The sequence below is a fragment of the Dendrobium catenatum genome, unplaced genomic scaffold (assembly GCF_001605985.2).
Source record: "Dendrobium catenatum unplaced genomic scaffold, ASM160598v2 fragScaff_scaffold_1676, whole genome shotgun sequence".
NCBI classification, from domain to species: domain Eukaryota; kingdom Viridiplantae; phylum Streptophyta; class Magnoliopsida; order Asparagales; family Orchidaceae; genus Dendrobium; species Dendrobium catenatum.
This window is the reverse complement of record NW_021320138.1, coordinates 501,940-529,578: the sequence shown is the minus strand read 5'-3', so window position 1 is coordinate 529,578 and position 27,639 is coordinate 501,940. Positions and strand designations below refer to the sequence as shown.

Sequence of the window (27,639 nt, the reverse complement as noted above, 5' to 3'; positions counted from 1 at the left end):
CCCCTCTCAAGAGAAATGAGGGGCTATTTATAGTTTTTTTAGGATGACATGACCCGTAAATATGAAGAGGACAATGAAAAATGTGGAGAGGTTCAGATGGATGACCGATATTGAATCACTTGATCGTGGGCCGTTCGTCAGACATTTGAAACTCTTAATGATATTGGAATTCATCAATCTTGGGCTCGATGGATTCATATAGTCGAGACACTCGATTCGACTATAAGTGAATTCAGGTTTGGACGATTGTGCAAAAGGAAGGTAGGCATGCAAGGAGTGGGATCGGGGAGTTGATTAAAGATATGTTTAGATCTTTGAGGTGAAGCCTCAGGGTAATTTGGTCATTGGGTATCAGAGCAGTTGATCAAAACAGGCAAGATCAAGAACCTCGGGAAGATAGGTTGGTCGTAGACTCGTAATCGGACATGTGTCATGCAAAGTCACAGATTGAAGCACATATGGGTGTTTGGGGAAGATTGGTGATGCACAAGGCATGATCATGCGTATCATAGGAGGAACATCAAGGGTTGTAGGTGCGTGTGGTTTAGAATGCACAGGAGAATGAGTTGGAGCCGTTAATTGGCATGCACAGTGGAGGTTGAGAGCAAGCTTGATTGAGCTCGGCTCGATAGGTTTTCTCGTGGAGTTAGCGCAAGGAGCTGGTCAAATCGCAACAGGCGCACAGTTTGTTCTTTGATAGTAAAATTTGACAAAAATGAAGATTGTTGTGTATTGGTCCTGTTTTAGATTAAGTTGTTCCATCATGACATCACACTGATGTAAATGCTTATAAAGATAAACTTTTGAGTAATTTAACAAATTCTATAATTCTCATTCATTAAAAAAAATCCAAATAACTCTACTATGATCATTTATAAATGAATGAACCACCCAACCACAAAGATATTGGTCACACAATGGTGGTCCCTATATGCCACTATGAATGATAAAGAAAGGTTGAGTGATTTTGTAGGGTGTGTAGGCTAAATGTTCTTGATATATTTAGATGGTTGATAAATTTTATATTGAAATAATTCAAGTTTTTAATTATTGAAAAATATAAGAATATTGGATAACAAAGACAAATACATCATAATATTACTACACTCATTTTAGAACAAAATATATACTGAACATGTTTTATTTGTAACATAAAATTTTTTTAGTTTTCAAGAAATAGAGTCAAGCATTTCCTTTAGCATTGCCAAATCATCCTCCCTAATATCACATCCTAAAACTCAATGAGTAGGAAAAAAATTTAGTAACATAATGCATTTTCATGGCAAATTTGGGAATATTAACTATAAGATGTTGATTCTCCATTATATTCATAGGTAATCTTTACATAATACTCCATAAAATAAGAGAATATTTTATGAAATAAAGGTATATGTCCAACCATGTGATCTGATACTCCTGAATCCACAATCTAAAGGTATTTGCAGCCTTAAATTTTTGAGTGAGTGATCTGATGCTGATGTTAAATGTTGCTGAAATTAGCTAGTTTGTAGTTGGCTGAACACCCTTTTTAGCATTTTTAATTTGCTCTTAATAGAATGATGAGTGTAGAGGCATGCAGCTTCTAATATTCCATGTTATTTTCAGATCCCCATGATTTGAATTTTAGATCTTTTTGAAAAGAAAAGACTGCACACATTAGATAATCATATTTTCCTAATCCACTTGTGAAAATGAACTGATTGAGCCCACTTGTAATAGTTTTGTCCATTCAATTTGTGCACTGAGTGAGATTTGATGATAGGCTTATGCAAAGTCATTCCATCTTTGATCATATTTATATGGTTAGTAGAGAAGAATCTAATCAATTAGATAAGAATTGGATTTCATTTGGGATGACATTCTCACTACTTTTTAAAATAACTTTTTAAAAAAATAAAAAAAACTATCCCAAATGAAGCCTTGATTGAAAATGAGGGACCAAGACCCACCTAGGCTTAGGGTGATTGGTTGGTGAGTTCGGTTGGGAACCCCCATCCCGAGTTCGAATCACCTATGCTACGGCCTAGCCTCTTTAGTAGGGCAAAATAAGTGTGGGCCCGATGACAGTAGAAAGTCTCGCTAGATTCCACCGAGGGATTAGTTAAGCTACCAAGTGCTCCTTTTGGAGTGGCAACAGGTAAATACCCCAATTCCAAATATATATATAAAATGGAAAAATTATTCTGTCCGGACTACGTACCGAGGGTACCGGTGGTACCGCGGTCGGTACCTATCGCGATATTGAGCGCTCAATGATGCAGAACTTTTTTATTGGTCTCTAGAAACATTCATTGTCCGGACGCAATAATCACTCTATAAAATGAGGGACCAACAGCTTGCAATCAAAAAGCCTTCTATGAAAACATCACAAGTGAGAAGCGAGCAAACTTAAGGAAAAAATCGACAATTACAACAAACTGATCTCTCAACACTCTGGAAATGTCAGATAATCTGAATATTAAAGTGTTTGACAATTTGGAACTCTGATTTTTTTTCATTTCCTTTCAGTAAAATTCATAATAGTACTAAAAAAATCATATTTGACTTCCAATATAACCAATTGCAACTTACCCAACCAGAAGAACAAGAAAATTGAAGAACAATCAAAATATCAGCTGCCAACAAACGAAGAAACAAAGAACATGCAAGAACACACAACATCTATTATTCAATTTATTAAATTGCAATTATTTTCTACCAGATAAGCATTTAAAAGAAAGAGCTACCATCTAAGGCTTCAGCTTTAAAAGCTGGAAATTAAGAACCTATCAGTTTAAAGAAAGTCAAGCAGCAGAAACATCTAGTAATCAGGAGATGAGCAGAGCAGGGGAATGAAAAAAAAATAATCATATTGACAGAAATAATAAGTTGCTTTAGGGAAAATGCACGAGAGAACAAGAGAAAACAGAGCAATGCAAACAAATAAGGCCAACCTAGCAGACAGGGAAGTAGGAACTTGTAATTAACAGTTCAACTTGTGATTTAACACTTGAAAATAGGCAGGGAAGTAGGAATATGATTGGAAATACTTGGAATTCTCAAGTAAAACCTAACTATCTCGATAAAAACAGCGAGAACGATTAACAAATCCAAAGGAAAAACCAGAAAAACAGTAGTTTTATTGTCATAATCAAACTAACGGAAGAAAAATAACAATATACAATTGATTCTCTATTTGAGAGGAGGATCTATCTCTCCCAAATATCTAGACGCTGCTAGACTCCAAAAACTTGAACCTAAGAGATCTCAAATTTCAGCCCAAATTCAAGATGCCCTAACCCTAAGAAAATAAACTATTTAATTGAATACAATTCCAAAGGAAATCTCTAAACAATCCTTACATTCAACTTTCCTCCAAACTCCCTAAAAAATCTTTTCTAAACAACTTTTATGGAATTGCTGGCTCATTTGGCACGTACAGGAGAGGTGGAACTTCCGCCTCTGTTCCGACTGAGCCGGTCCCGTGTGGACAAGCTGGACCGTTCTACCAGAATATCAGACAAAAACTACAACACATATAATCTGAAAATCAACTACCAATTAACAATTCATAAACTCAAAATAAAGAACACATTTGGTATCAGAGAGAGGGAGACGAAATTGAAGACGGTAATCGCCAACAGGTGTTCTTAGAAATGGATAAACTGAGAATCAACAACCGATGCAAGTCAGAAGAATAATCAAAGTTTAAAATTTCTTCATATAAAAACAAAAACGAACTCTCTTACATCCAGAGAAGTGACAATAACCGAATGTTTAGAACCATAAAAACTTTTCAAGAAATGGCCTTACAATACCTGCAGGTCATGCAAATATCAGTTGCCTATAGAGAACTGCTGATTGTGTAAGAGTAGGAATATAACACTGCTCCATTCATAAGAAAATATTCAGAAATCAGCTCAATCTATCTAGTGTTAGTATCTTAGCATTAGAGTAACTTTAATAGGAACTATTATTAGAAGGTAAATGGGCTGGCCACTTGTAGATTAAAATTAAATGCCATATAAAAAATGAAATAACAACTACTTTTTCCTTTTCGCTCCTCTTGCTCTTGCACTTAAAAATGAGAATTTATCATAACACAGTTCAAAAGAGTAATAAATTGAATCTCCTAATTACATCCTAATGCTACAAAAATGAAACTAGTTTATTTTACACTCTTTAACCCGCACCAGCTTCTGGGAACTTCTTTTCCATTGGGGCTTTTGAGAACAAATCACCCGAAAGCCCAGGCAGGCCGGCTTTAGATGTTCACCGCAAGACCATCCTCCAAACACTTAGTTTACAATGAATCCTCCAATTCATCTGGTAAGTTCAGTTTCTCCATCGCTGACTGTAAAATGAATTATAAATTAACAGTATAAAACATAAAGAATATATTAACCTTCAGACTGTAACATAATCATTCAGAGTAAGTTCCACTAATAGAAAGGGTATACGCACTTTAACAATTACATTAGAAGTAGTGCTAGTAGAATTTAATTTTTGAATTTGATATGACATAAACCAAAACAGTTAAATGCATAAAATATTAAAAAAATTAGTGAAAACTCATAATAACTAGGCAACTTAAAGCTTTGCCTTAAAAACATAAATATCCTTTTGGGGGGGGGGGGGTGAGAGAAAAGCTCATTTTCTTCTATATTTTATCGCCCTTGTTCTTCAAAGGAGACTACCAAGACTCCAATGATCCGTTAAAATACCTCATAATAACCTAATAAATCTAACTAATATGCAGTAAATTACCCTTTATAAAAATTTTCTAACATAATATCACAATGGGGGGCAAAATAATGAAGACAACCAAATGGCTGCACTGAGCGCGCATTCAACCCAGCCCTCAAGTGTAAGCACTACTAATGAGGATATGCTTTCCACTAATAAAATTGACAGCAATGCATTTGATTTTCAAAACATGGCAGCATTGTATCTACCAGAACAAATCTGTCAAAGAATGCAATATGCATGAAAGAACATAAACAATAAGAAATTTCAAAATCTATGTAGCCTTAAATGATTATGGCATTCTAATTTCGTAAGGTGCAAAAGCAAACAAAGAATTTTGGAGCAGGCACCTTTATGATTGCAACATCAGCTGCAGGAGGCCTTAGATCCAGGGCATTTCCAAAATAAAACATTGCCTTGTCATGCTTGTTAAGTATTTTGTAGATCTTTCCCATTAGTGCATAAACACTACTCTCCCGTGGAGAAAACTCTATTAGCTGCTTTAAAACCTTTAGAGCCTCATCATATCTCTCTAGATTTACGAGAATGCTGGCTTTCTCATACATTGGAAGTGGATTCTTCTTATCAGCTATAATAGCCTTGTCAATCAACACCAATGCCTCATCATTTCTCTGTCAGGTTGAGCAATGAATATTATTACCCAAGAGCAAGAAGTACAAGCAAAATGATTTATAACATATATGAATTTTCAAAGGAAAAGAAGACAGCCCGTCACAATTATTTTGTAAACAACAAAGTAAAATAGTATCAACCTTCAAAGAATGCAAAGCCATTCCCAAATAGGACATGATGATGGAAGAGCGTGGGTTTATGTGATAAGCTCTATGAAAATTATGTGCAGCAAACTCAAATTTCTCTTGGCGCAGGAATACGATCCCCAGGCCATACCATGAGTTATAATGTCTCTCATTTACTTGGAGCGCACTATGAAAGCACCTTATCCCATTGTCGTAGTCCTCCAGTGCAATATATCTATATAAGCATAAACAAGATGAAGCAAGGTCAGATCCTGCAATCACCAAATTTACAATAAGTGCATTTACTAATGAACACCTGGCTAAAAATGAGAGCCAGTTACTGGTGCCAAAGGTTACCCCACCGTCAAAGTTTGAAATCAATTAGACATGAATTACAAAGCTATTAAAATGTTCGCAACCTGCAGGCCAAGGACTAGATCCAGAGCAAAAAATACAACAACAACACAACAACAATATCAAGCCTTTATCCCACTACGTGGGGTCGGCTACATGAATCCTTTTTCTCCATTGTGTCCTATTAAAGGTCAAATTCTCGTTTAAATCTAATAAAGAATAACCAAGTCTTCCACGAGCAAAAAATAATTAAAAAAAAGCATACTTATTATACAGGCAATATTTGCAAGATAAAATTAAAGGGTCAATTCATAGGCACATTTAAATAGGTCCACAAAGTGATATTTTGAAGAACTAGTACGAAAGATTATACAAATTAACATCTAGGTGCGATAATGTTGAAAGCACTAGCATGTTTTGAAGTGCCTACTTATATTAACAGGTTCAGTTCACACTTGACACAAACAAAATGACAGGAACTTGATGGAGAAAGCCAGAAAAAAATCTCAGGTGTACTAGGTCCAACTTAGGAATAAGACAGGAGAGTTGATGATAATGTTGGCGGGCATCCACTGCCAATGTTAGGGAGATGAGATGCCTTGATGTTTTCTTGACCGGCTCTCAACTTGCACAAATAGGAGTATGAACATGTTTGCATCCAAGCATATTGGTCTCCTTAAGACGATCTATAATATATTTCCATTGATAAACAATAATGCCCTTTCTTGATCTAGCAACTTAATTTTCAAGGAAATATTTAAGATTCCCAAGATCTTTTAACTTCAAACTCTTATGACAAATACTTATTCAAATTCCATAATTCCTCCACATCATTTCAAAATAGAATAATATCATCGACATAGACAATCAATATAGCAACTTTCATAGCGTGAGATTTCTTGACAGACAGAGTATGATCATCTTGACTTCGTATATAGCATAGCTTCAAAACATCCTTTGTGAATATGGCAAACTAGGATCTAGGAGATTGTTTAAGATCGTACAAGGAATTCTTGAGTTTGCAAACCTAATTCTTTGCCATACTTTTTTCAAAACTAGGTGGGATTTCCCTGTAGACTTCCTCTTCAAGGTCACCATTCAGAAAGACATTTTTATGTCCAGTTGTTGCAAGTACCAGTCTTGGTTGACATCCAACAGGAGAAAAATTATGATAGTGTTAAGCTTTGTGACATGAGCAAAAGTTTCTTGATAGTTTATCCCATAGGATTATGTAAATTTTCTAGCTACCAACCGAGCCTTGTATCTCTCAACTGATCCATCAGTTTTGTACTTTATAGTAAAAATTTACTTGCATAGCCCAGGTTTCTTCCCAACTAGCAAATCAATGATAGTCTATGTTCCACTCTTCTTAAATCAATCTAATATTGTATTGCTTTCTTCCCCTCTGAATTTTGCAATGCCTCTTATATTGTACTAAGGAATATGAATATCATCAAGAGAAATAGCAAATACTTTGTAAGATGATGATAGCCCTTCATAAGTAACATAACTCTTAATTGGATGACCTGTACATCTCCTAACACCCTTCCTCAATGCAATCGGTTGTATTGGTTGGTCCAAATCACTAAAAAAACTCATCAAGATTTCTGGAATAAATTATTGAGCTAGGTGGTTGATTTTGTGGTACAATAGTAGCTCTACTAAAAGATGCCCTATTGGCACCTAGTTGTGCAAATAATTTTAACATCATTTGTTTCAAGGTGACCATATTAGTTTTTAGAATATTGATGCTTCAACAAAGTTCATTTTCTTAAGATATAACCTTTTATCATTACCAAACAGGCCCTTGGTCATATACTCGTTAAATTCAAAATATTGCGAAAGATACTCATCAAAGTTATTTTTGACATGTTTTGGAGTGTGTCAAGCTTGCAAACAATAACGATGCAATATACAATTGTAACTTCAAAAGATATTTAAATGAAATGAAAACATATTTTTGAAGCAGCTATAAGCAGTTATCATCACAAAATAATCAATTTTCTTCCATTATAAAACCAATTTCAGTACTTTCATGCATGCAAAAAGTAATTCAATTATTATATAGTAGAAAGCAAAGTAGTTAAATAGAGCACTGAATTCACTTGCATGTAAATCTCACTAGGGCAATTTGAAGGACTAAGGCCAAGCTAGTTTTTAGCAGATATTAAATAATTAGTTGTTCATACAGAGCAATGAGATCTGCCACATGTACGTAACAATCAGAATATTAATAAAGATTATAACTCATCGTAGTAGGGACAAAGGTCAGAAAGCTGAAATTATACAACTTGGACTTTGGATCTTTAGAGCACTCAATTATCATCACAAATAATCAAATTATTCATCATCAATCAATAACATGCAATTACAAAATGTGTCATTATAATCAATTTTTAAAATTGCGTATTCGAGTATTGAGGCGTTTTTCATTCGTGAGGCGAAGCGTAAGCTTCAAGGCGTTTTGAGGCGTAAGCCTCAAAATCAAAAGATTGCGTAAACATAAAATGATAAAATTTTTATATACTAACGAGTGAATAATATAAAATATAAAAAAGCATAAGATATGAAGTGAAATCAAAATATCCTAATAATAAGACAACATGAAATATAGTTCAAGTCAAAATTCTATCTTTCCCAAATCACAGTATTCTTTTCATTAACATATAATTCAAATTTCCAAAAATAAATATCAATGACATATCACATAAGAACTCATAAGTCATCAGCACTGTCATCACTAAGGGATTCTTCATTTGAATCATCATTATGATGAAATACTCTCTCCCCTTCCTCCTCTCCTATAGAGTCCAATGTCGAGCATTTACTTCAAGATTTATGTAAGTTTTAATATATATAGCGTGAGGCGTAAGCCTCATGCCAGTGAGGCGAGGTGGGCCTCAAGGCGGGCCTCAACCAAGTTGAGGCGCAAGCCTCATAAAAAAAAACTCGAGGCGTAAGCATCGAGGCATTTTTTACTGGAATTGCGCAAAGGCGGGCCTCAAGGCGAGCCTCATATTGCGCAATTTTAAACAATGAGGGTTACAAAAATAAGGCCAACTATTTTAAACTTTAAAGCATATCTAATCATATACGATCCTAACAAATATTCAAATTTAAAATTAATCTTATCCAAAAGATGATAATAACCTTATAAAATAATTCAAATTTAAACACAAGAAAAATTCGGCCATAAATATTCAAATTGACATGTTCTATTTGCCAAAAAAGAGGGAAAAAGTAACACATCACAAATCAGCTACATAGATGCAGACCAGAATACATTTAACTAACAAAAGTAAAACTTTAAGTGGAAAAGAGCATACTCATGGCCACAAAGCGTATGAGCATAGGCAAATCTTGAGTCTAGTTGAACTGCACGTTGGAAATTCTTTAGCGCTGTTTCATGATCTCTTTGTAGACTGTAGCAATTACCCATAGCACACCTGCACGAATCAGCTTCAATTTAATATTCCACATAACAAATATACACAATATACAAGAAAGACATCCTATGACAAGACGAACTAAAGAGAAGGAATACAAGAGGGCCGAAAAAATAAATAAATAAATAAATAAACAGTATTACATCTGCAAGATAGTCAAAAACCTTCAAGATAAAAGCAGGATTCTATTATTTTCAACACCAAGACAGAGGTTAAAATAGTGGTCAAATTTGGTTCTTGACTCAGCATATGCCTTGCAAATGTTCCTCATTTAGCGCTAGCAAGACTGATGTCCAGCAAATTGATAAAATGGTTTCTTTGTCATTGAAAATAGCAGAATTCACCAATAACACCAATCAAAAGAAGAATTCATGAGAATATTCCAATTGAAATCCCCGGAATGACCATCTATGTAGAGTCTAGCACTTCAAGAATTTAAACTGCTGCAGAATCACCAACTAGCTAGTTCTCCCCCATACAGAATTATTTTATTTTGTCTGCATAAGAGCTCAAAAGCAGGTTCTAGATTGAAGTCCGGCAATTAAGATTTCTCAAGAAAGTCTGGCCTATTATTGAAAAAGTTATGCCAAAATTAAAATTATAGTTATTTGCTTCAAATAAAGTTGTTTCTATCACAGTTATAAATCTATTTCAATTCAAAATTTTAGTCATGAAAGAACTCACGATCGACCATAGGGCAACAAGCCAATTAGTGCCCATAATGAACAATTTGACTCATTCATATAAATTTTGTTTAAAGTTATATATTTAGATAATTGAACAAGTTAAAAAAAATTTAATTAACAGCATATAAATGAACAGGTTGGAATATTAATAAGCTCATTCATTTACAATGGTGAAAATGCTTATTACTATTTTAATAAATATCTTGTTGGGAATTAGATAAATTGCTCATTCAATAATAATTTAGCTAGGTTTGATAAATTATTCTACGTTATTATTGCAATTTCCTTATATAATAGGCACTAAACTAAATTTTGTATTACTAGAAGTACACTGAAAATATTGAGTAAATAGTTAGAGAGCTTAAAAAACTAATGTTATTTGTATTGATATCTAATAATCCCATAAAAACGACTAAAAAAGGCGTGAATATCAATGCCCAAATCAAGCACTTGAACCATAATTAAAAATTTTATGATATTAATTGAAGGATGAAGAGATCTCCTAAGCTCGTAATCCTGTAAACAATAATAAGAGAAATCCAACAAGCACAAAATTGTATAATTCTAACATCACTAATGCACTTAAATACTAAAAAAATGATATATGATTGAGAGAATCAATACAGGACGTCTAAAAGGGTGTTCTGGATTTGGGCAATATTTATAGGGCATGCCACTATTAAAAACTAATAAATAGACACCAACTTTTTATATGAGGGGGGTTAGGACCATAGTTTGATATTACAAAGAGCTCAAAGGACTGAAGAATCTCATATCTCCACCCGAGAACCACCACAAGACCATTGAGCAACTACTACTATTAAACTACAACCCAAACACAGTCGAACTATGCCCCAACTACCAAGCGTCGAACTACGACCCAATCAAACCCATTAGACCACCATCCAACCATGCTCGATCACCATCATCAAACCATCGTTTGATTACCGTCGTTAGACCAATGCCCGATTGTAGCTATCTGACCACCCTTATATCACCGCCATTCAAACATTGCCTAACCATGTTTAAACATCAAATCAGACCAATGTCGTCAGACCATCGTCCGACCAACATTGTTGGACCACAGCTTGACCGTCACCGTCAAAACATCTCCTAATCGTTGCCATTGGACCACCGCTTAATCACCAATATTGTCAGTTGAGCACTGTCCTCCAACCACTATTGCCTGATTTCAGTACTCTGACCACCATCATCTAACATAATCCTTAGAACATTGTCGCACGATTACAATCCTCCGACCACAGTCACTAAACTTTGATACTCCATCCACCGTTGTCAAATTACGATCCTTTAATAACTATTTCCCAACTACAATCCTTCGAGCGTCATCACCCGACATAAATCCTCCAACCACAATTGCCCTTGAACGATCATCCAACCACTATCTCTAGAGTATAATTTTCCGACCACTATTGTCCAACTATAATCCTTCAACAAACATTGAGCATTATCACCCAACTATAATCCTTCGATAATTTCCACCCGACCACAATCCTATGACTCCGTTGTCCAACAATGGTTCTTTGATCATAGTCACCTAACTACACCAACACCTACTAGCATTGTTACTAGCAGTCGCCAACAACATCAACGCACACCAATGTCCATTAGGCCAATGCATATTGTTGACACCAACTTTGACTATTGATGTTAGTACCAAGGTTTATATTGAATTTTTTTATTGTTGATCTCCCATCCTCAAAGGAGAATGACCAAACAAACAACAAATGATCTCCTGACAACATCTCTCAAGTCACAGAGCTTCAAATTTCACCGCAAAACACGTTATATGTATTGTATATCTACTATATCTTAGCAGCACCTTCACCAATCATGGTAAAGGACATGGACATCATTTATAATCGATGACAAATATTAATAGAATCATTTCAATTGGGCCAAGCCCCATGATCTTTCCTTTTTTGGATTTTTCTACGTAAAACTCTGGTGCCCCTTCAATCCACCCTTATCTATATGTGTGTTGAATCTTTATACAATACTAAGATGTTAAATTTTTTCCCCTATAGTCATGAATGCTCTCGCATTCAACAATATTCAATAATAGAAATGTTAAATAAATATTATTGCATAGATTAAAAATCTATTTTTATTTTATAATTAATATGTAATAATATAAATAAGAAAAAATAGCTAGAGTGATAGATTAAAAATCTAATTTTGAAATAATTATAAAACATTAGAAATAATATTGAATGGATTATTTTATTTTTTGATAAAAATTATTATTTTATTCTTGATGGTAATAAGACTTTTCATATAAATCATTAGCATCTTACATAAAGTTAAGCCTGATTAAAACCCAATTATTGGTTGGACTCAATAATAGAATTAGTAAATACGTTTGAATAAGATTATGAAATAGAGGAATATTCAAATCTGACTTAAACTCAATGAGAAAATAAATGAACAAGATCAAACAATATTATATTGCGCTCGACTTGATTCATTTCAAGCCTTAATCCATGATAACACTTTTAACAATTTATTATATCATGAATATAAAATATCATGCCTGATTCACACGTAGCTACTATGATACATTACCATAGGGGTGTCAATATTCGACACGACCCAAAACCCGACCCAAAAAAATCCGGGTTGGGTCAACCCGCTTGACATACGGGTTGGGTTCGTGTTGGCAAAGTCAACCCATTTAAAAAATCGGGTCAGGTTCGGGTTGACCCGAAAACCTGAAATTGACCCGGTTGACCCATTTAGAAACCATAGCTCTGCGGTTCGGACGTTCGGCCTGTTCGCGACTCTAATAGTCGCTTGATAGGGTTCCACCATCACCTAACTCGCGAGCCATTGGCGAGCACTGGCCACCCGGGGCACCGAGCCATCAGATCCCGACGTCTGCCTGGCTGAGGCAGCACCTCGATAGCTTGTTCTCCATCTGTCAGGCCGAGACGAAACCGCTCTGTCATTCTTCCTCCTCCATTTGCCAGGCTGAGCCGCCAGCTTGTCTGGCTGGGTGTCCTTCCTCCATCGTCTGCCAGGCCGAGCTGCCCCCACAACCAAAAGTCTGCCTACAAAGCTCCACCGACAGCACAGTTTGCAACTCGTCCCTAGGTTCGTGGGTCGGGTCGGGTAAACCCATAACACATGCGGGTCGAGTTCGGGTTGGATTTTTTAACCCATTTCTGAAAACGGGTTTGGTTAGGGCCAACTCGTTTAGACCCGGATCAATACAGGTTCGACCCGAACCCGACCCGTGGACCTATTTTGACATCCCTACATTACCATGGTTTTGATGGACAGGCTGATTTGATTGTGAGGGATTAGGAAATTTCTTAATCAAAAGGGAGCTGCTTAGAAAAGATTTTAATTAAAGGGGATTAATTAGATGTTTTCTAATTGAAAAGAAAATATTTGGGAGCTAATTTAGAGGGGATTAATTAGGAAATATTTCCTAATTGAAGAGGACTGATTTGGAGATGATTAATTAGAAGATGTTTCCTAATTAAGGGCAAATTTGGTGGTTGTTTTGAGAGGGAAATGGGGGGAGGGCTGTTTTGAAATTTTTGTTTATTGTTTACAAAAAGTAATAGGGTTTATGTTATGTTTTGTAGGGAGAATACTGTGAGTGATTGTTGTCTACTATTTTTGTGAGAGATTCTAACGGTGTCTAGGGCTTGGGAGAAAATGTACTCCTCTCGAAAGAGAGCCATTGTATCTTGTTTTTGCAAATTTTTGGGTTTATCAATAAAAACATGTTGTTTGCTAAATGTTCCCTAGTTCGTTGGATGTTTTGATACCAAGGCGTATCAAATTGGTATTAAAGCACTTTCCTGGATCGAAATGTTAGTTTTTGTTGCTGATTTCTGCTAAGCTTTTCCTTTGTGTCCGCTGATTTTTGTTGTTTGGAGGCCAGATTCGCATTAAATTTGTTGTTTTTCACTGTGAAAATCTTGATCCAGGTACCGATGGCCGAAAAAAGAGTTGAGGCGTTGGAAGAAAAGTTGAAAGGGGAAGTAAGGCAACTACAAGCAAATTTGAATGAATGTATTTTAGCATTGAAAGGAAGAATTAGTAATGGAGGAGATGACGAAGCGGATGTTGGAGCTTCATACTAAAACATTCCCACTATAAGCAAAGAGAGATCATGAAGATGACATGCCGAGGGAAGATGAATATGGAGAAATTTTAAGAGGTGAGGAGGAAATACCCCATCTGGAGCCTTTATCGAGAAGGGGGATTGGTAGGGAATATGCAGGTAGGAGGGAATGGGAATTAGATAACAAGCGGGCTGAATTTGGAGGAAGAAGGGAATATGTGCAGAGAAGGGAGGAAAGAGAACCGTGGAAAGACCCCAATGCTCGCTTCATGGGAAGCATTGGGGGCGGGGGAGATCAGAAGATTAGGAAGCTAAAAATGAATGTATTTGAAGGGGAAGACGCGCATGGGTGGGTATATAAGGTGGAGAGATACTTTGGAATGAACCGGTTGACAGAAGAAGAGAGACTAATGGTCACTGCTCTATGTCTTGAAGGGAAGGCACAGTCATGGTACCAAAAGAGAGATATAAGGTACCCAATGCATTCGTGGGAGGAGTTCAAGGAGCGTTTGTTGGAGCGCTTTCAAGCCCAGCAAGATGGGGATTACAATGCGCAATTCTTTGCATTGATATAAGTTGACACTATGATGGAGTATCGGGAAATATTTGAGCTTCTGTCAAGACGAGTAGGGAGGTTTCTACAGACAATGTTGAAAGGTAATTTCATAAAAGACCTCAAACTAGAGTAGAGGTCAGCAGTGCGGGTGGCAAGGCCCCATGACTTGTGAGAGGCGATGGAGTTGACTCGGATAATTGAGAACAAGAAATAACTACATGATAGTAGTAAAGGGTCAATGGAGGAGGTTCTTATCGCAGAACGACCACTTTCCTGGCACCTAGGATGCAAACTGTACAAGTTAAAAGGGAAACTCCAAAGGAGGGAAGCTCAGGAGTCCAATAGGGAGGGGATTTCAAGAGGTTGATTGATACTGAACTTCAAGACGAGAGCTAAGTGAATATGTTTCAGATGCAACGAGAAATTTAGACTAGGGCATAGGTGTAAAAATCGCACCTCGTATGTTCTCTTTGTGTGATGAGGAGATGGACGAGGCACAGGCAACGAGAAAGGAAGAATAGGAAGAGGAGCTCTTGCCTTTGGAGGTGACTGAAGTTTCATTGAACTCGGTAGTGGGATTCACCCTGAATCACACTATGAAAGTGAGGAGACACATAGGAGGAGAGGCCGTGGCTATTCTGGTGGACTGTGGGGATACCCACAATTTCATATCGAACCAGATGGTAGACAAATTGGGGCTGAAACTGGTAGACATAAGAGGATTTGGAGTGATGATGGGTACAAGAAAGGTAGATAAGAGCATAAGGATATATAAGGTTTTGGAGGTAGAGCTACAAGGGATTCACATCAGGGATGATTTCCTTCCATTAGAGTTGGGAAGTACTTATTTGATTTTAGGAATCAAATAACTACAAACCTTGGGGGAGATCAAGGTGAACTGGAAGGCATTGGACATGAAGATCAATGTGGAGGGAAAAAATATGGTAATTAAGGGAAACCCAAGCTTATCCAAAGCAATGGTTTCTTTGAAAACTATAGTTTGTGCCCTGCAAGGGAAAGGAGAGGGATTCTTAGTGGAGCTCCAAAGTTTGGAAGGAGAAGAAAATGGGGAGAAGATACTATACATGGTTCAACCACTCCTATAGCAGTATCGAGAGGTGTTCCAGTCAGTTCAGAGGTTACCTCCTTCACAGGAAGACGAGCATGCTATCATTTTGAAGGAAAGAGTTTCATATATGAGTGTTTATACATACCATTCTCCTCATCTCCAGAAGGATGAGATAGAAAGATTGATCAGGAAGATGCAAGAGGTGGGATTATTCGACCCAGTGGCAGTCCATTTTTCAGTCCAATGTGTCAGTAACAGTTCCTTTGTTCCACTTTGAGGACAATGTGGCACTTTGGGAATGGAGTATAGATTGACAGGCCGATTTGATTCGGAGAGAATTAAGAAGTTTCCAAATTAAGATGGAGCTATTTAGGAAGGTTTTTAGTCAAAGATTATTAATTAGGAGATGTTTCCTAATTAAGTGCAGATTTGGGGGCTATTTGAGAGGCAATTGGGGAGGGTTGTTTTGAAATTTGTTGTTTATTGTTTGCTATAAGTAGTACAGTTTATGTTATATTTTATATGGAGAATTTTGTGAGTGATTGTTGCCTACTATTTTAGTGAGGGATCCTAGTAGTGTCTAGGATTTGGAAGAGAATGTTCTCCTCTCGAAAGAGGACCATTGTATCTTGTTTTTGCATATTTCTGAGTCTATCAATAAAAATATGTTGTTTGCTGAATTTGTTCTTGCTCGTTGGTTGTTTTTTATAAGGCGTATCAGGCTTCAAATGCATGAAGAAATCCAAATGCACCAAATGATGAATTTGTTTAAGCCAAACATACAAATTATATTTTGTAGCAATTTATACATTACAATTTTCATCTACAGTAAAGGAAGAATATTTAGAAGAATTTACATGCACTCACCATGCTTGAGGAGATAATCGATCGATTGAGATAAGCTCTTGAGCAAGGTAACTTAGCTTCATTTCCTCCTTCAAATGCTAAATGTTATAAAAAAGCAGTAATTGTCAAATATAGAAAAGTTATTTAAAAACAAGAAAAAACAAAAATATAAGATTTAATTTGTAGAAAAGTATTCATGCACTTTTCAACGAAACAAGAACTAAAATTACAATGGATTCAGATGTACAAACAACTGAACCTGTGGAAAGCCCCCTCTCCCTGCCTCTGGATCCACAGCGGGTCAGATGTACAAACAGCTGACAAGTAAAAATCCTATCGCTGCCTCAGGATCCACAGCAGGCGGTTCAATTAAGAGAAAGATTTCCATTATTCAATGGTTAGTGACATTTTTATTTCTATAATTTTCTTGTATCAGATAAATTAAATTCACGAAACGTATATTTTGATGGCATCTGTAGGCAAGCCGGTACTTCTTATTTGTTTTATATTCAGCAGAAAGTAAAATAGTTCCAAGTCTTTTTGCATGCAATATAAAGTAGTAAATAGTCTGCATCAATGAATGATGTAGATGAATCGCATTGTGCCTTGGATATTATGAAATAAAAGATATTTTCGGTTAGCATTGTGCATTGCATGTTGATAACATAACTATCAAGAAGGGAGACAAAAATTCATCAATGGCCGTACAAACAAGTCTCAAGCTCTTTTAAATAATTACTCATTAAAGGAAGATCAGCAATCCCTTAAAAATTAACAGATCTATTAAGGATGACTGAGCATCTTAAAGCCTTCTAGTTTTCCAATAATTTTAACTGCGCTGCTAAACTTCCCTGGTCAACAAAGCTGTAAACATTCACCATCATTTACTGTTTAGCATCAACTTTACTGTCACCTTTTTGTATCCATTATAATTCCATGGAGTTTGTTAAAAACATTGTAACCAAGACTTGAGAAATAGAATGAATGATAAACGAAAAAAACTGAACATTTGACTAAAATCTAGTCGGGTACATCCCATCAATTGAGTAAATTACATCATAAGCATTGCATTTTCCAGAATATGATAGTTTACACCTATGACCATACCAAAAAAATGTAACAGAATAATACAGGAAAACTTTTAAAACTACAACAATTCATCTAGAGGCTGTAAGAATCTTAACACTGTTCTCATTATCTAATTTATAAAATATATTGGTATGAAAGGATCTCTTAACATTATAATAATTGAAGTAATTCCCATAGTGGGATCAATGGATAGAAAGGCTTACATATAGAACAGTCGAGTAACCATCCATTCCCTCTAATGTGCATGGCGATAACCGCCGGGCTAAATCAAAGAACCGGTCAGCCTCAAAATACTCTACTAGTTCGAAGTACAGTCTTCCTACCTGAAAGACAACCCTAAGGTATTATTAGTTTTCAACAAAAGTTAAGCAAAAGCAGAGAACATGGATTGGTCCAACATAAGTAAAAAAAAAAATGATAAGCATTAAACTAAAATATTTTCCATCACGATAACTATATTTCTTTTAGAAAGCTCTTCATCATAAATAGAGAAAATGACCACAGGATTCGCATAATTGAAAAAAATTTCAAGGAAAAAAAAAAGAAGGAAAATACTTCTGTTCTCTGAGAAGGAAATCAAAACTAGAGTTCAGCAAAAAGCATTAATGGACATGTTATGAGAATGGGAACAATGCATGAAAAATGAGGTCGCTTGCTTCCTCACTAACAAATTTTTGACATTAGCATTCTTTTTGTTTGATCCGATCCTCCATTGTCTTCTTTTATGAGAAAATTGTCTGTAGTTCTTCAGAGGTTACACAAGCAGTCAACTCGAGAAAACATATAACATAAGTGTGCATATATATAGAAGTGAAGATAAACATATAGATATATATTTTTATATGAATTAAGTTGATTTCAAATTGAATAGAATTAATTTTAAACAATTGCATCGAATATATATAGAGTGATTAGCAAACAATTTTCAAGTTTCAATCAAACTTGCTAGTCCTGCCGTGTTCACTCAATCTGGTTGCATGAGACACAATACACAAAGCTATAAGGAAAACTCATCTCTATAGTCACCATGACAGAGGATGACTACTGCTGAGTATAAACCTCATCCATAACAAACTCAAGCACAATGCTCAGCATTAGTTGTATTGTGGGTCCTACAAACCTAATAGCTAAGTAGATTTGATATATGCATATATTAAATGTATATACAAATAACTCAAAATAAAACAAACACATCTCTATAGCCACCGTGTAAAGGATGTCTATTCTTGAGTATACATTTAATCCATAACACACACATCAAGCACAATGCTCAGCATTAGGTGTATTGTGGATATTACAAACTTAATAGCTTAGTAGGTTTGATATCTATACACATATTTCATGTATATACAAATAACTCAAAAACAAACCTTTTATCCTTCATTTAGTATAGAAGTATGATTTTGAACTTTTTATACTTTATATATTGTCAAATACCATCTGAGTCATCCTAGCCATCCCTTGGCTCTTGATCCTATGGCTAGGATGGGGATCCGTGGAAGGCTCACATGGATAATGCAATCTCTTTCCATATTCGGGTGGCTGATTTAGAAAGGATTATATTTGGGCAATTATGCATGATTCCATATTTATTTGTTTATTTATTTAGATATATTGTATAGATCTATAAATATGGATAGTTTTGTGTGATAAAATTAAGCTTTCTCCCTCTCCAATTTTCTGAATTTAACATAGTATTAGAGACATTCCCACCACCGGCCTTCATTGCCGGAATTTTGAGGAATGCTAGTCCTTCCACCGGCCTTCATCATTGGAATCACTGGGATATACAAATTGAAGGAAGCAAAGAGGAACAAGCGGCCTTCATTATTGTTGGAGATCGAATGAGAGTCGAGCGGTCCAAACCGCTCGTACCCTCTATTTCGTGCCTGCAGCTACAAGAAGTGGAGACGGGAGTCTCTCATGCATCCAAGACCAAGAAGAGATCGAGCAAGAGGGATCCACTCGCGTGCGTCTGGGGCGAACCAAGTGGAGCCGAGAACATGCGACTGCAAGGGACAAGAAATTGTGCCCGGACAGCGGTCACGGCCTCCCATGAACGACGACATCAAGCTCGATCTTCGTCCCTGCGTGCGACATCCAAAGTCGACTAAGCTGAAATGAGAGAAGTCGAGTGCAGGACCTCGTCCTACGATCAGAGCAAAGGGATCAGAGGCCTTGCGTGCACCTGTACAAGGCCAATTGAAAAGGAGTTTGCTCGGGTGGGGTGGGACGACTAATTTGCATTATACTGAAGGCTGGCTCAATCAGATGACCTATGAAGGATGAGATCTGTGTGCCAAGTGCCGAGTCTCTTGAGACGTATTTTTTCTGTTGATGTCCCTAAACTTGCTGCAACCCTAAAAACAATTTTTTTCTTTCTACTACCGTGCCTTCGATGTTGGCCTTCCCTTCAAAACCAAGAGAGAGAGAGAGACCTGAAAAATAATTGATCCACTTTCTCTATTGTCCTACCACTGTCCTTTATTATCATTTCAGGTATCTTGAGGGATACTATTCAATGCAGCCATCACTGTTGCCCTGCACCTTGCAAGCATGATTGATATAGCCTTCATCGCTATAATTTGTCTCTGCAATGTCTGCAGCTAATTCCTCCCAAAGTTTTGACCAAATGTGGACTTGATGACTCTACCTTTCTAGGATTGATTACCAAGCTGATAATGACATATATGTATTCCCCAGCCTGAGGGGGAGTGTCAAATACCATCCCAGCCATCCTAGCCATCCCTTGACTCTTGATTATATGGCTAGGATGGGGATCCGTTGGAGGCTCACCTGGATCACGCCAATCTCCTTCCATATTCAGGTGGATGATATAGGAAGGACTATATTATGGAAATTATGCATGATTACGTAGTTATTTACTTTTTTATTTATATATCTTGTATAGATTTATAAATAAAGATAATTTTGTGTAATAAAATTAAGCCTTTTCCCTCTCCAATTTTTTTGGATTTAACATATATTATATTGACTATTTATTTTATGAAAATATTTCTTCCAAAACACAATTAGATATAGAGGACACATTATGATTAAGCTACTTCTATATTTTAAATTTCAGCTCTTGCATTTAGTCTTCGTAATTTTCAATGTGCAGCATCAAATTCTATTTCTAAGAGCTAAAAAATGTCTACTAATGTTTTGGCATTGAAACCAAGATAATTAATATTAAATTTATTTCTGTTCTTGCCTGAAACCTTATTTAAATCTTGTAACTCTTCTAATATGTAACTTAGATAAACTTGAAAACTTAAATATATAACACATATATAATCTATAAGCATCCTTATGTATAATATCAAGCTCTATAAAATGAAACAGAATATTAAACATATCTTTCAAACTCATATTACTGACTGTAGACACATTTTGTCGGACCATCCTAATGCTCAAGTAATTCATTTATTGCCATCTTGTACTTTGTTAAGTTTAATTGATGTAGGCAAAGGGGGGGTCAACACAATTCTATGGAGCCTTGGCTATTTTCGGTTTGAGCTTAAGAAGTTAAAACTTTAGTTGTGCCAAGCTCATTAATATCTAGTGGAGAAGTAGCTCATTATGAGCTAATGGCTTGCTATAAAATTAAGGATTGGAAAGAGAATTGGTGGGTGGAATTTGCTCTTTCACATTCTTCTTGAAATCAGCTTACTGCAGCCCTTTTTTCTTCTCTGGAAATTTCCTCACGGCTGCTGCTGCTTTGGGCGTGAGGTGCCTCTTCGGGTGCTGTCTTCTTTACCGCCTTGGCATCCTCTCTGTTGACCGAAAATTAAATGCCGCCTGGTTCCTATGCAGATGTTGCGGTTTGTGCTGTCCCTGGCTGGTTCCGTGGCTTTGTTCATGGTCTCTTGGGATTCAACGGATGTGCCTCCTGGCTTTTCATTTCTTCATGGAAACTGGGAAACTTTTGGCTGTTTTTGGTTGGCTGTTTTGGTGAAGCCGTGGACTGTTTTTGTTGGCTGTTTTAGGGAAGATTGTTGGCTGTTTTGGTAAAACCGTGGGCTGTTTTGTTGGCTGTTTTAGCAAGGTTGATGACTGTTGGCATTCCTCTTCTTATGCCTATATATAGTAGATGTTTTAGAGTTTTAAAAAAAGAGAGAATGATGTGAGTTATTTTTGGGATAAAACCTGAGTGGTTTTTGGCTTTAGAAATCCTGCGGGCTCTTTCTAAGCTTCTTCCCCTCCTCCTATGGGAATCCTGCGGGCTCTTTCCAACCTTCGTCTCGTCTCCTAATCTCTTTCTTCTATCCGCAAGTGCCACCTCACCTGTATCCTTCTTCTCTTGGAAAGCAACTTTAGGAGTTTATGTTTATGATTGTGTAAGCGTCGTTTGTACGAGTCAAAGTTTGTAAGTCTTTCATTTTGCTATATAAAATTGGGGTTTATCGTATTTGTGTTCTTTTGGGTATTTTGTGAGTTTTATTTTTTGTGATCAAAAATTTGGGGCCCTCCCTCTCCCAAATTTTTGATTGCATCATTAATACACAGCAAATGGAGCATAATAAGTACCGAGCTTGGCTCAATTCCAGATTAAGTTAGACCAATAATTTCACCACACACACACACACACACATTCTATTCATCCACATCCATCAATCCCTTCCTCAATGAACATTTGATCACATGTTTGCCAGAAAACGAATACTAAAGATACTTTATTTAAGCATCTTGATCAAAGAGTACCAAAATTCTTAGATTAACACGGATTAAAGCATGCAGATTTTTCTGTGTCCTGTTAAACACACTTTTTTAGCTATTAGTTACCTAAATGCATATAAAATCAAACAAAGTCGTGTAATTGGCAGCTCCAACGAATTTCCAAAACTTGCTTTTCCACTTTCATGTTCTTTGACGTTCATCTCATAACCATGTCCATAGTGCATGAATTGCTGCTAACCACCTCAAGTTCATTAATTGTAAGAAAATATTAAAACTAAGAAATAACAAATACCACTAACTCAAGATTTGATGTATATAATTGTCCATGTAAAGTGATTTACATGTTCCTATCCATATCCATACATGATTCCTAATGCATGGAAACTACTTCCAACATTCAATCATTAAATGGATTAAGAAGAATGCTTTCAACAAACTAAAAAATTGTAAATATTTTCAAAATCTAATTGATGTGCAAGTTCAAGTTGTGTGCAGTTTCTTCAATAATGTCTATGCTTCATAATGCATTACTTTTCCAGCATCAAGTTCTTCTGATGACAAAGAGAATGCACATGCTTTATAAGGGTGACGATGCAGACATCGGTACGAAGATTTAGCTCATCTATCACAGGAGGCGTCGTAAATCGACGGCTATAATTTAAATCTTCAATTATGAGTTATTTTTCTGAATTTTAGTTCTTATTTGATGTATTTCCTGTTTTACCCCTAGGTTGGTTTATGTGAGTGTTGTGGCCCAAGGGGCAATTTTGGACACATATGATAACTACTTCTGATATTTTAAATTTCAGCTCTTGCATTTAGGCTTCGTAATTTCAATGATCAGCATCAATATTCTTATTTCTAAGAGCTTAAAAAATGGTCTACTAATTTTTCACATTTGAAACCAAGAGATAAATTAATATTAAATTTTATTTCTGTTCTTGCCGAAACCTTATTTAAATCTTGTAACACTCTTCTAATTGTAAACTGTGTAAACTTGGAAAACTTAAATTATTAACACATATTATAATCTATAGCAATCCTTATGTAATAATATCAAGCTCTATAAAATGAACAGAATATTAAACAACTTTCAAACTCATATAACTGACTGAGAACATTTTGTCGGACCATCCTAATGCTCAAGTAATATTTACTTGCCATCTTGTACTTTGTTAAGTTTAATGAGTGTAGGAAAGGGGGGTCAACACAATTCTATGGAGCCTTGGCTATTTTTCGGTTTGAAGCTTAAGAAGTTTTAAAAACTTTAGTTGGCCAAGCTCTTATATCTAGTGGGAGAAAGTAGCCATATGAGCTAATGGCTTGCTATAAAATTAAGGATTGGAAAGAGGAAATTTGGTGCGGTGGAATTTTGCTCTTTCACATTCTTTCTTGAAATCAGCTTTTATGCAGCCCTTTTTTTCTCTGGAAATTTCCTCACGGGCTGGCTGCTGCTTTGGGCTGTTGAGGTGCCTATCTTCGGGTTGCTGTTCTATCTTTACCGCACTTGGCATCCTGCTCTTGATCCGAAATTAAAATGCGCCCTGGTCCTTGCAGTGTATGCGGTTTGTGCTGTCCCCTGTGCTGGTTCCGTGGCTTTGTTCGATGTGCTCTGGGATTTCAACGGATGTTGCCTCCTGGCTTTCATTTCTTCATGGAAACTGCGTTGGAAACTTTTGGCGTTTGTGTTGGCTGTTTTGGTGAAGCCTTTTGTGGACATGTTTTTGTTGGCTATTTTAAGGAAATTGTTGGCTGTTTTTTGGAAAACCGTGGGCTGTTTAGTTGGACTTGTTTTAGCCAAGAGTTGATGACTGTTGACATTCTCTTCTCTATGCCTTATATATAGTAGAAGTTTTAGAGTTTTAAAAAAAGACGAGAATGATGTGAGTATTTTGGGAAACAACCTGACGTGTTTTTGGCTTTGAAATCCGCGGGCTCTTTCTTAAGCTTACTTTCCCCTCCTTTCCTATGGGAATCCTGCGGCTTCTTTCCAAACCTTGTCTCGCTCCTAATCTCTTTCTTCTATCGCGCAAAGTGCCACCTCACCTTATCCTTCTCTCTCTTGGGGAAAGCAAACTTTAGGGGAGTTTATGTTTATGATTGTGTAAGCGTCGGTTTTGTTACGAGTCAAAGTTTTGTGAGTCTTTCATTCTTGCCTATATAAAATTGTGGCTTTACGTATTTGTGTTCTTTGGGTATTTTGTTGGATTTTTATTTTTTGTTGATCAAAGAATTTGGGCCCTCCCTATCCCAAATTTTGATTGCATCAATTTGGTACAGAGCAAGTTTAGGAAGTCCTAGGATTTGGTCACGTCAAATTTAGTGTGTCAATTTTAATTATTAATTTTTAAGGTCAGAGTTCATAGTTAGTTTAGTAGTTATTCAAAGTTTTTGAGTTTGTTTCAAATCATTTGTCAAGTCAAGTCATTTGTTGAGAGTCTTGTTGAAGTCTTAAGTTTTTAGGTCTGGAGTCTTTTTGAGTCTTCTTTGCAGTCCTTTCTTTTTTTTGAGTTCTGTCAAAAAAAAAAAAATGAAAAAAGACAAAAGACAAAGAAAGCAAGCAAGAAGATTTTGAAGATCAAGGTTCGATGAACAGATGGATTCCGTCAGAATCAACAAATCCCTTGGAATTACGAGCTTTATAAAACTCAGTTCATGGATGGCATTGTTGTACAGAAGGTATATGAAGAAAGAAGCACTCTTACAAGATCAGTTTATGCAAGAACGAGAAGAAATTTTAAAAAGGTATGAAGAAAAAATTCAAGAACTTAATACACCATCTTCTCCTTCTCAAAAGAAAACAAAAGCCAACTCATCGGGAGATGAGTTCTTCAAGTAGGGGAGTTTGATGTAGCAAAGGGATCGAGGGTCAACACAATTCTATGGAGCCTTTGCTATTTTCGTTTGAGTAAGAAGTTAAAACTTTAGTTGTGCCAAGCTCATTAATATCTAGGGAAAAGTAGGCTCATTATGAGCTAATGGCTTGCTATAAAATTAAGGATTGGAAGAGAATTGTGGGTGCGAATTTGCTCTTTCAATATTCTTCTTGAAATCAGCTTACTGCGCCCTTTTTCTTCTCTGGAAATTCCTCACGGTGCTCTGCTTATGGGCAGTGGGTGCCTCTTCGGTGCTGTCTTCTTTACCGCTCTTGGCATCCTCCTCTTGACGAAAAATTAAATCGCCTGGTTCCTATGCAGATGTTTGCGGGTTGTGCTGTCCCTGGCTGGTTCCGTTGCTTTGTCTGGGTCTTCTTGGGATTCAACGGATGTGCCTCTGGCTTTTTCATTTGTTTCATGGAAACTGGGAAACTTTTGGCTGTTTTTTGGTGGCTGTTTGGCTGAAGCCGTGTGGCTGTTTTTGTTGGTGTTTTAGGAAGATTGTTGGCTGTTTTGGTAAAACCGTGGGCTGTTTTGTTGGCTGTTTAGCAAGGTTGATGACTGTTGGCATTCCTCTTCTTATGCCGTATATATATAGATGTTTTTTAGGTTTTAAAAAAGACGAGAATGATGTGAGTTAGTTTTTGGATAAAACCTGAGTGGTTTTGGCTTTAGAAAATCCTGCAGGGCTCTTTCTAAGCTTCTTCCCCTCCTCCTATGGGATCTGCGGGGCTCTTTCCAACCTTCGTCTCGTTCTCCTAATCTCTTTCTTCTATCCGCAAGTGCCACCTCACCTTGTATCCTTCTCTCTTTGGAAGCAACTTTAGGAGTTATGTTTATGATTGTGATAAGCGTCGGTTTGGTAGAGTCAAAGTTTGCTTAATCTTTCATTTGCTATATAAAAATTGGGTTATCGCATTTGTGTCTTTTGGTATTTTTTGTGAGTTTTTATTTTGTGTGATCAAAAAATTTGGGCCCTCCCTCTCCCAATTTTTGATTGCTATCCATTTAATACACAGCAAATGGAGATTAACTATAGTACCGAGCTTGGCTTCAATTCCAGATTAAGTTAGACCAATAATTTCACCACACACACACAGCACATTCTATTTCATCCACGTCCATCAATCCCTTCCTCATATGAACATTTGATCACATCGTTTGCCAGAAAACGAATTACTAAAGATACTTTTTTAAGCATCTTGATCAAAGAGTACCAAAATTCTTAGATTAACACGGATTAAAGCATGCAGATTTTCGTGTCCTGTTAAACACACTTTTTTTAGCTATTAGTTACCTAAAATGCATATAAAATCAAACAAAGTCGTGTAATTGGGCAGCTCCAACGAATTTCCAAACTTGCTTTTCCACTTTCATGTTCTTTGACGTTCATCTCATAACCATGTTCCATAGTGCATGAATTGCTGCTAACCACCTCAAGTTCATTAATTGTAAGAAAATATAAAACTAAGAATAACAAATACCACTAACATCAGATTTGATGATGATAATTCCATGTAAAGTGATTTACATGTTCCTATCCATATCCATACATGATCCTAATGCATGGAAACTACTTCCAACATTCAATCATTAAATGGATAAGAAGAATGCTTTCAACAAACTAAAAAATTGTTAAATATTTTCAAATCTAATTGATGTGCAAAGTTCAAGTTTTGTTGCAGTTTCTTCAATAATGTCTATGCTTTCATAATGCTATACTTTTCCAGCATCAAGTTCTTCTGATGACAAAGAAGAAGACATGCTTTATAAGGGTGACGATGCAGACATCGGTACGAGATTTAGCTCATCTATCACAGAGGCGTCGTAAATCCGACGGCTATAATTTAAATCTTAATTTGAGTTATTTTTCTGAATTTTAGTTCTTATTTGATGTATTTCCTGTTTTACCCCTAGGTTGTTTATGTGAGTGTTGTGGCCCAAGGGGCAATTTTTGATTTTTAGTTTTCTTAATGTTGGGGCCTATATATAGGGCCTTAAGCTATTGTATAGAGGGATGATTGATATTAAATTTGTGTTCACACTTGTGTTCTTTGGAGAGGAAGATAAGTTGAAGGATTTTCCTATGGGAAAGATTCGGAGTTTTCACAGCCGCATGATGAGTCTCGGCTCGTGACTTGAAGTCCCTTGGAGAAGGGCAAGATTCACCCGTCAGTCTTCGGAAGAGTCCAAGGCTCGCTGGTTTTATTAATCTTCTTTTGTTGTTTTTTTTTGTTTTTCCTCTTATTGCTTCCTAGCCGTCGTTCTTCATCTTCTACTACGCCACCATCGTCGGCTCTCATTTCCACCCTAAGCCGCCCGCCACCTCACCAGAAAAGCCTCAAAAAATCGCCGCTATGAGCTCCCATAGCGCCAGGCCTCACCCCCTCCTCTTCCCATGGCCTTATGCCCCCTTCCCATTTGGGTTGGCAAAATACGGAGAGAGGGCATAAAC

At 36.5% G+C, this 27,639-nt stretch overlaps 1 protein-coding gene across 2 annotated transcripts in view; it reads right to left on the bottom strand.

Moving 5' to 3' along the window:
• Positions 1-3,934: 3,934 nt before the first annotated feature.
• LOC110109987 (cell division cycle protein 27 homolog B) overlaps positions 3,935-27,639 on the bottom strand; it is a 48,026-nt gene continuing 24,321 nt past the window's right edge. For both annotated transcript variants that reach the window (XM_020841248.2, XM_020841250.2), the window contains exons 11-16: positions 17,832-17,951; positions 16,561-16,637; positions 9,164-9,283; positions 5,499-5,718; positions 5,076-5,357; positions 3,935-4,333 (exon numbers count right to left, since the gene is read on the bottom strand). In XM_020841248.2, coding sequence (XP_020696907.1) covers positions 4,283-4,333; positions 5,076-5,357; positions 5,499-5,718; positions 9,164-9,283; positions 16,561-16,637; positions 17,832-17,951 — 870 coding nt within the window. In that variant the 3' untranslated portion in view covers positions 3,935-4,282. The remainder of the gene's footprint in view (positions 4,334-5,075; positions 5,358-5,498; positions 5,719-9,163; positions 9,284-16,560; positions 16,638-17,831; positions 17,952-27,639) is intronic.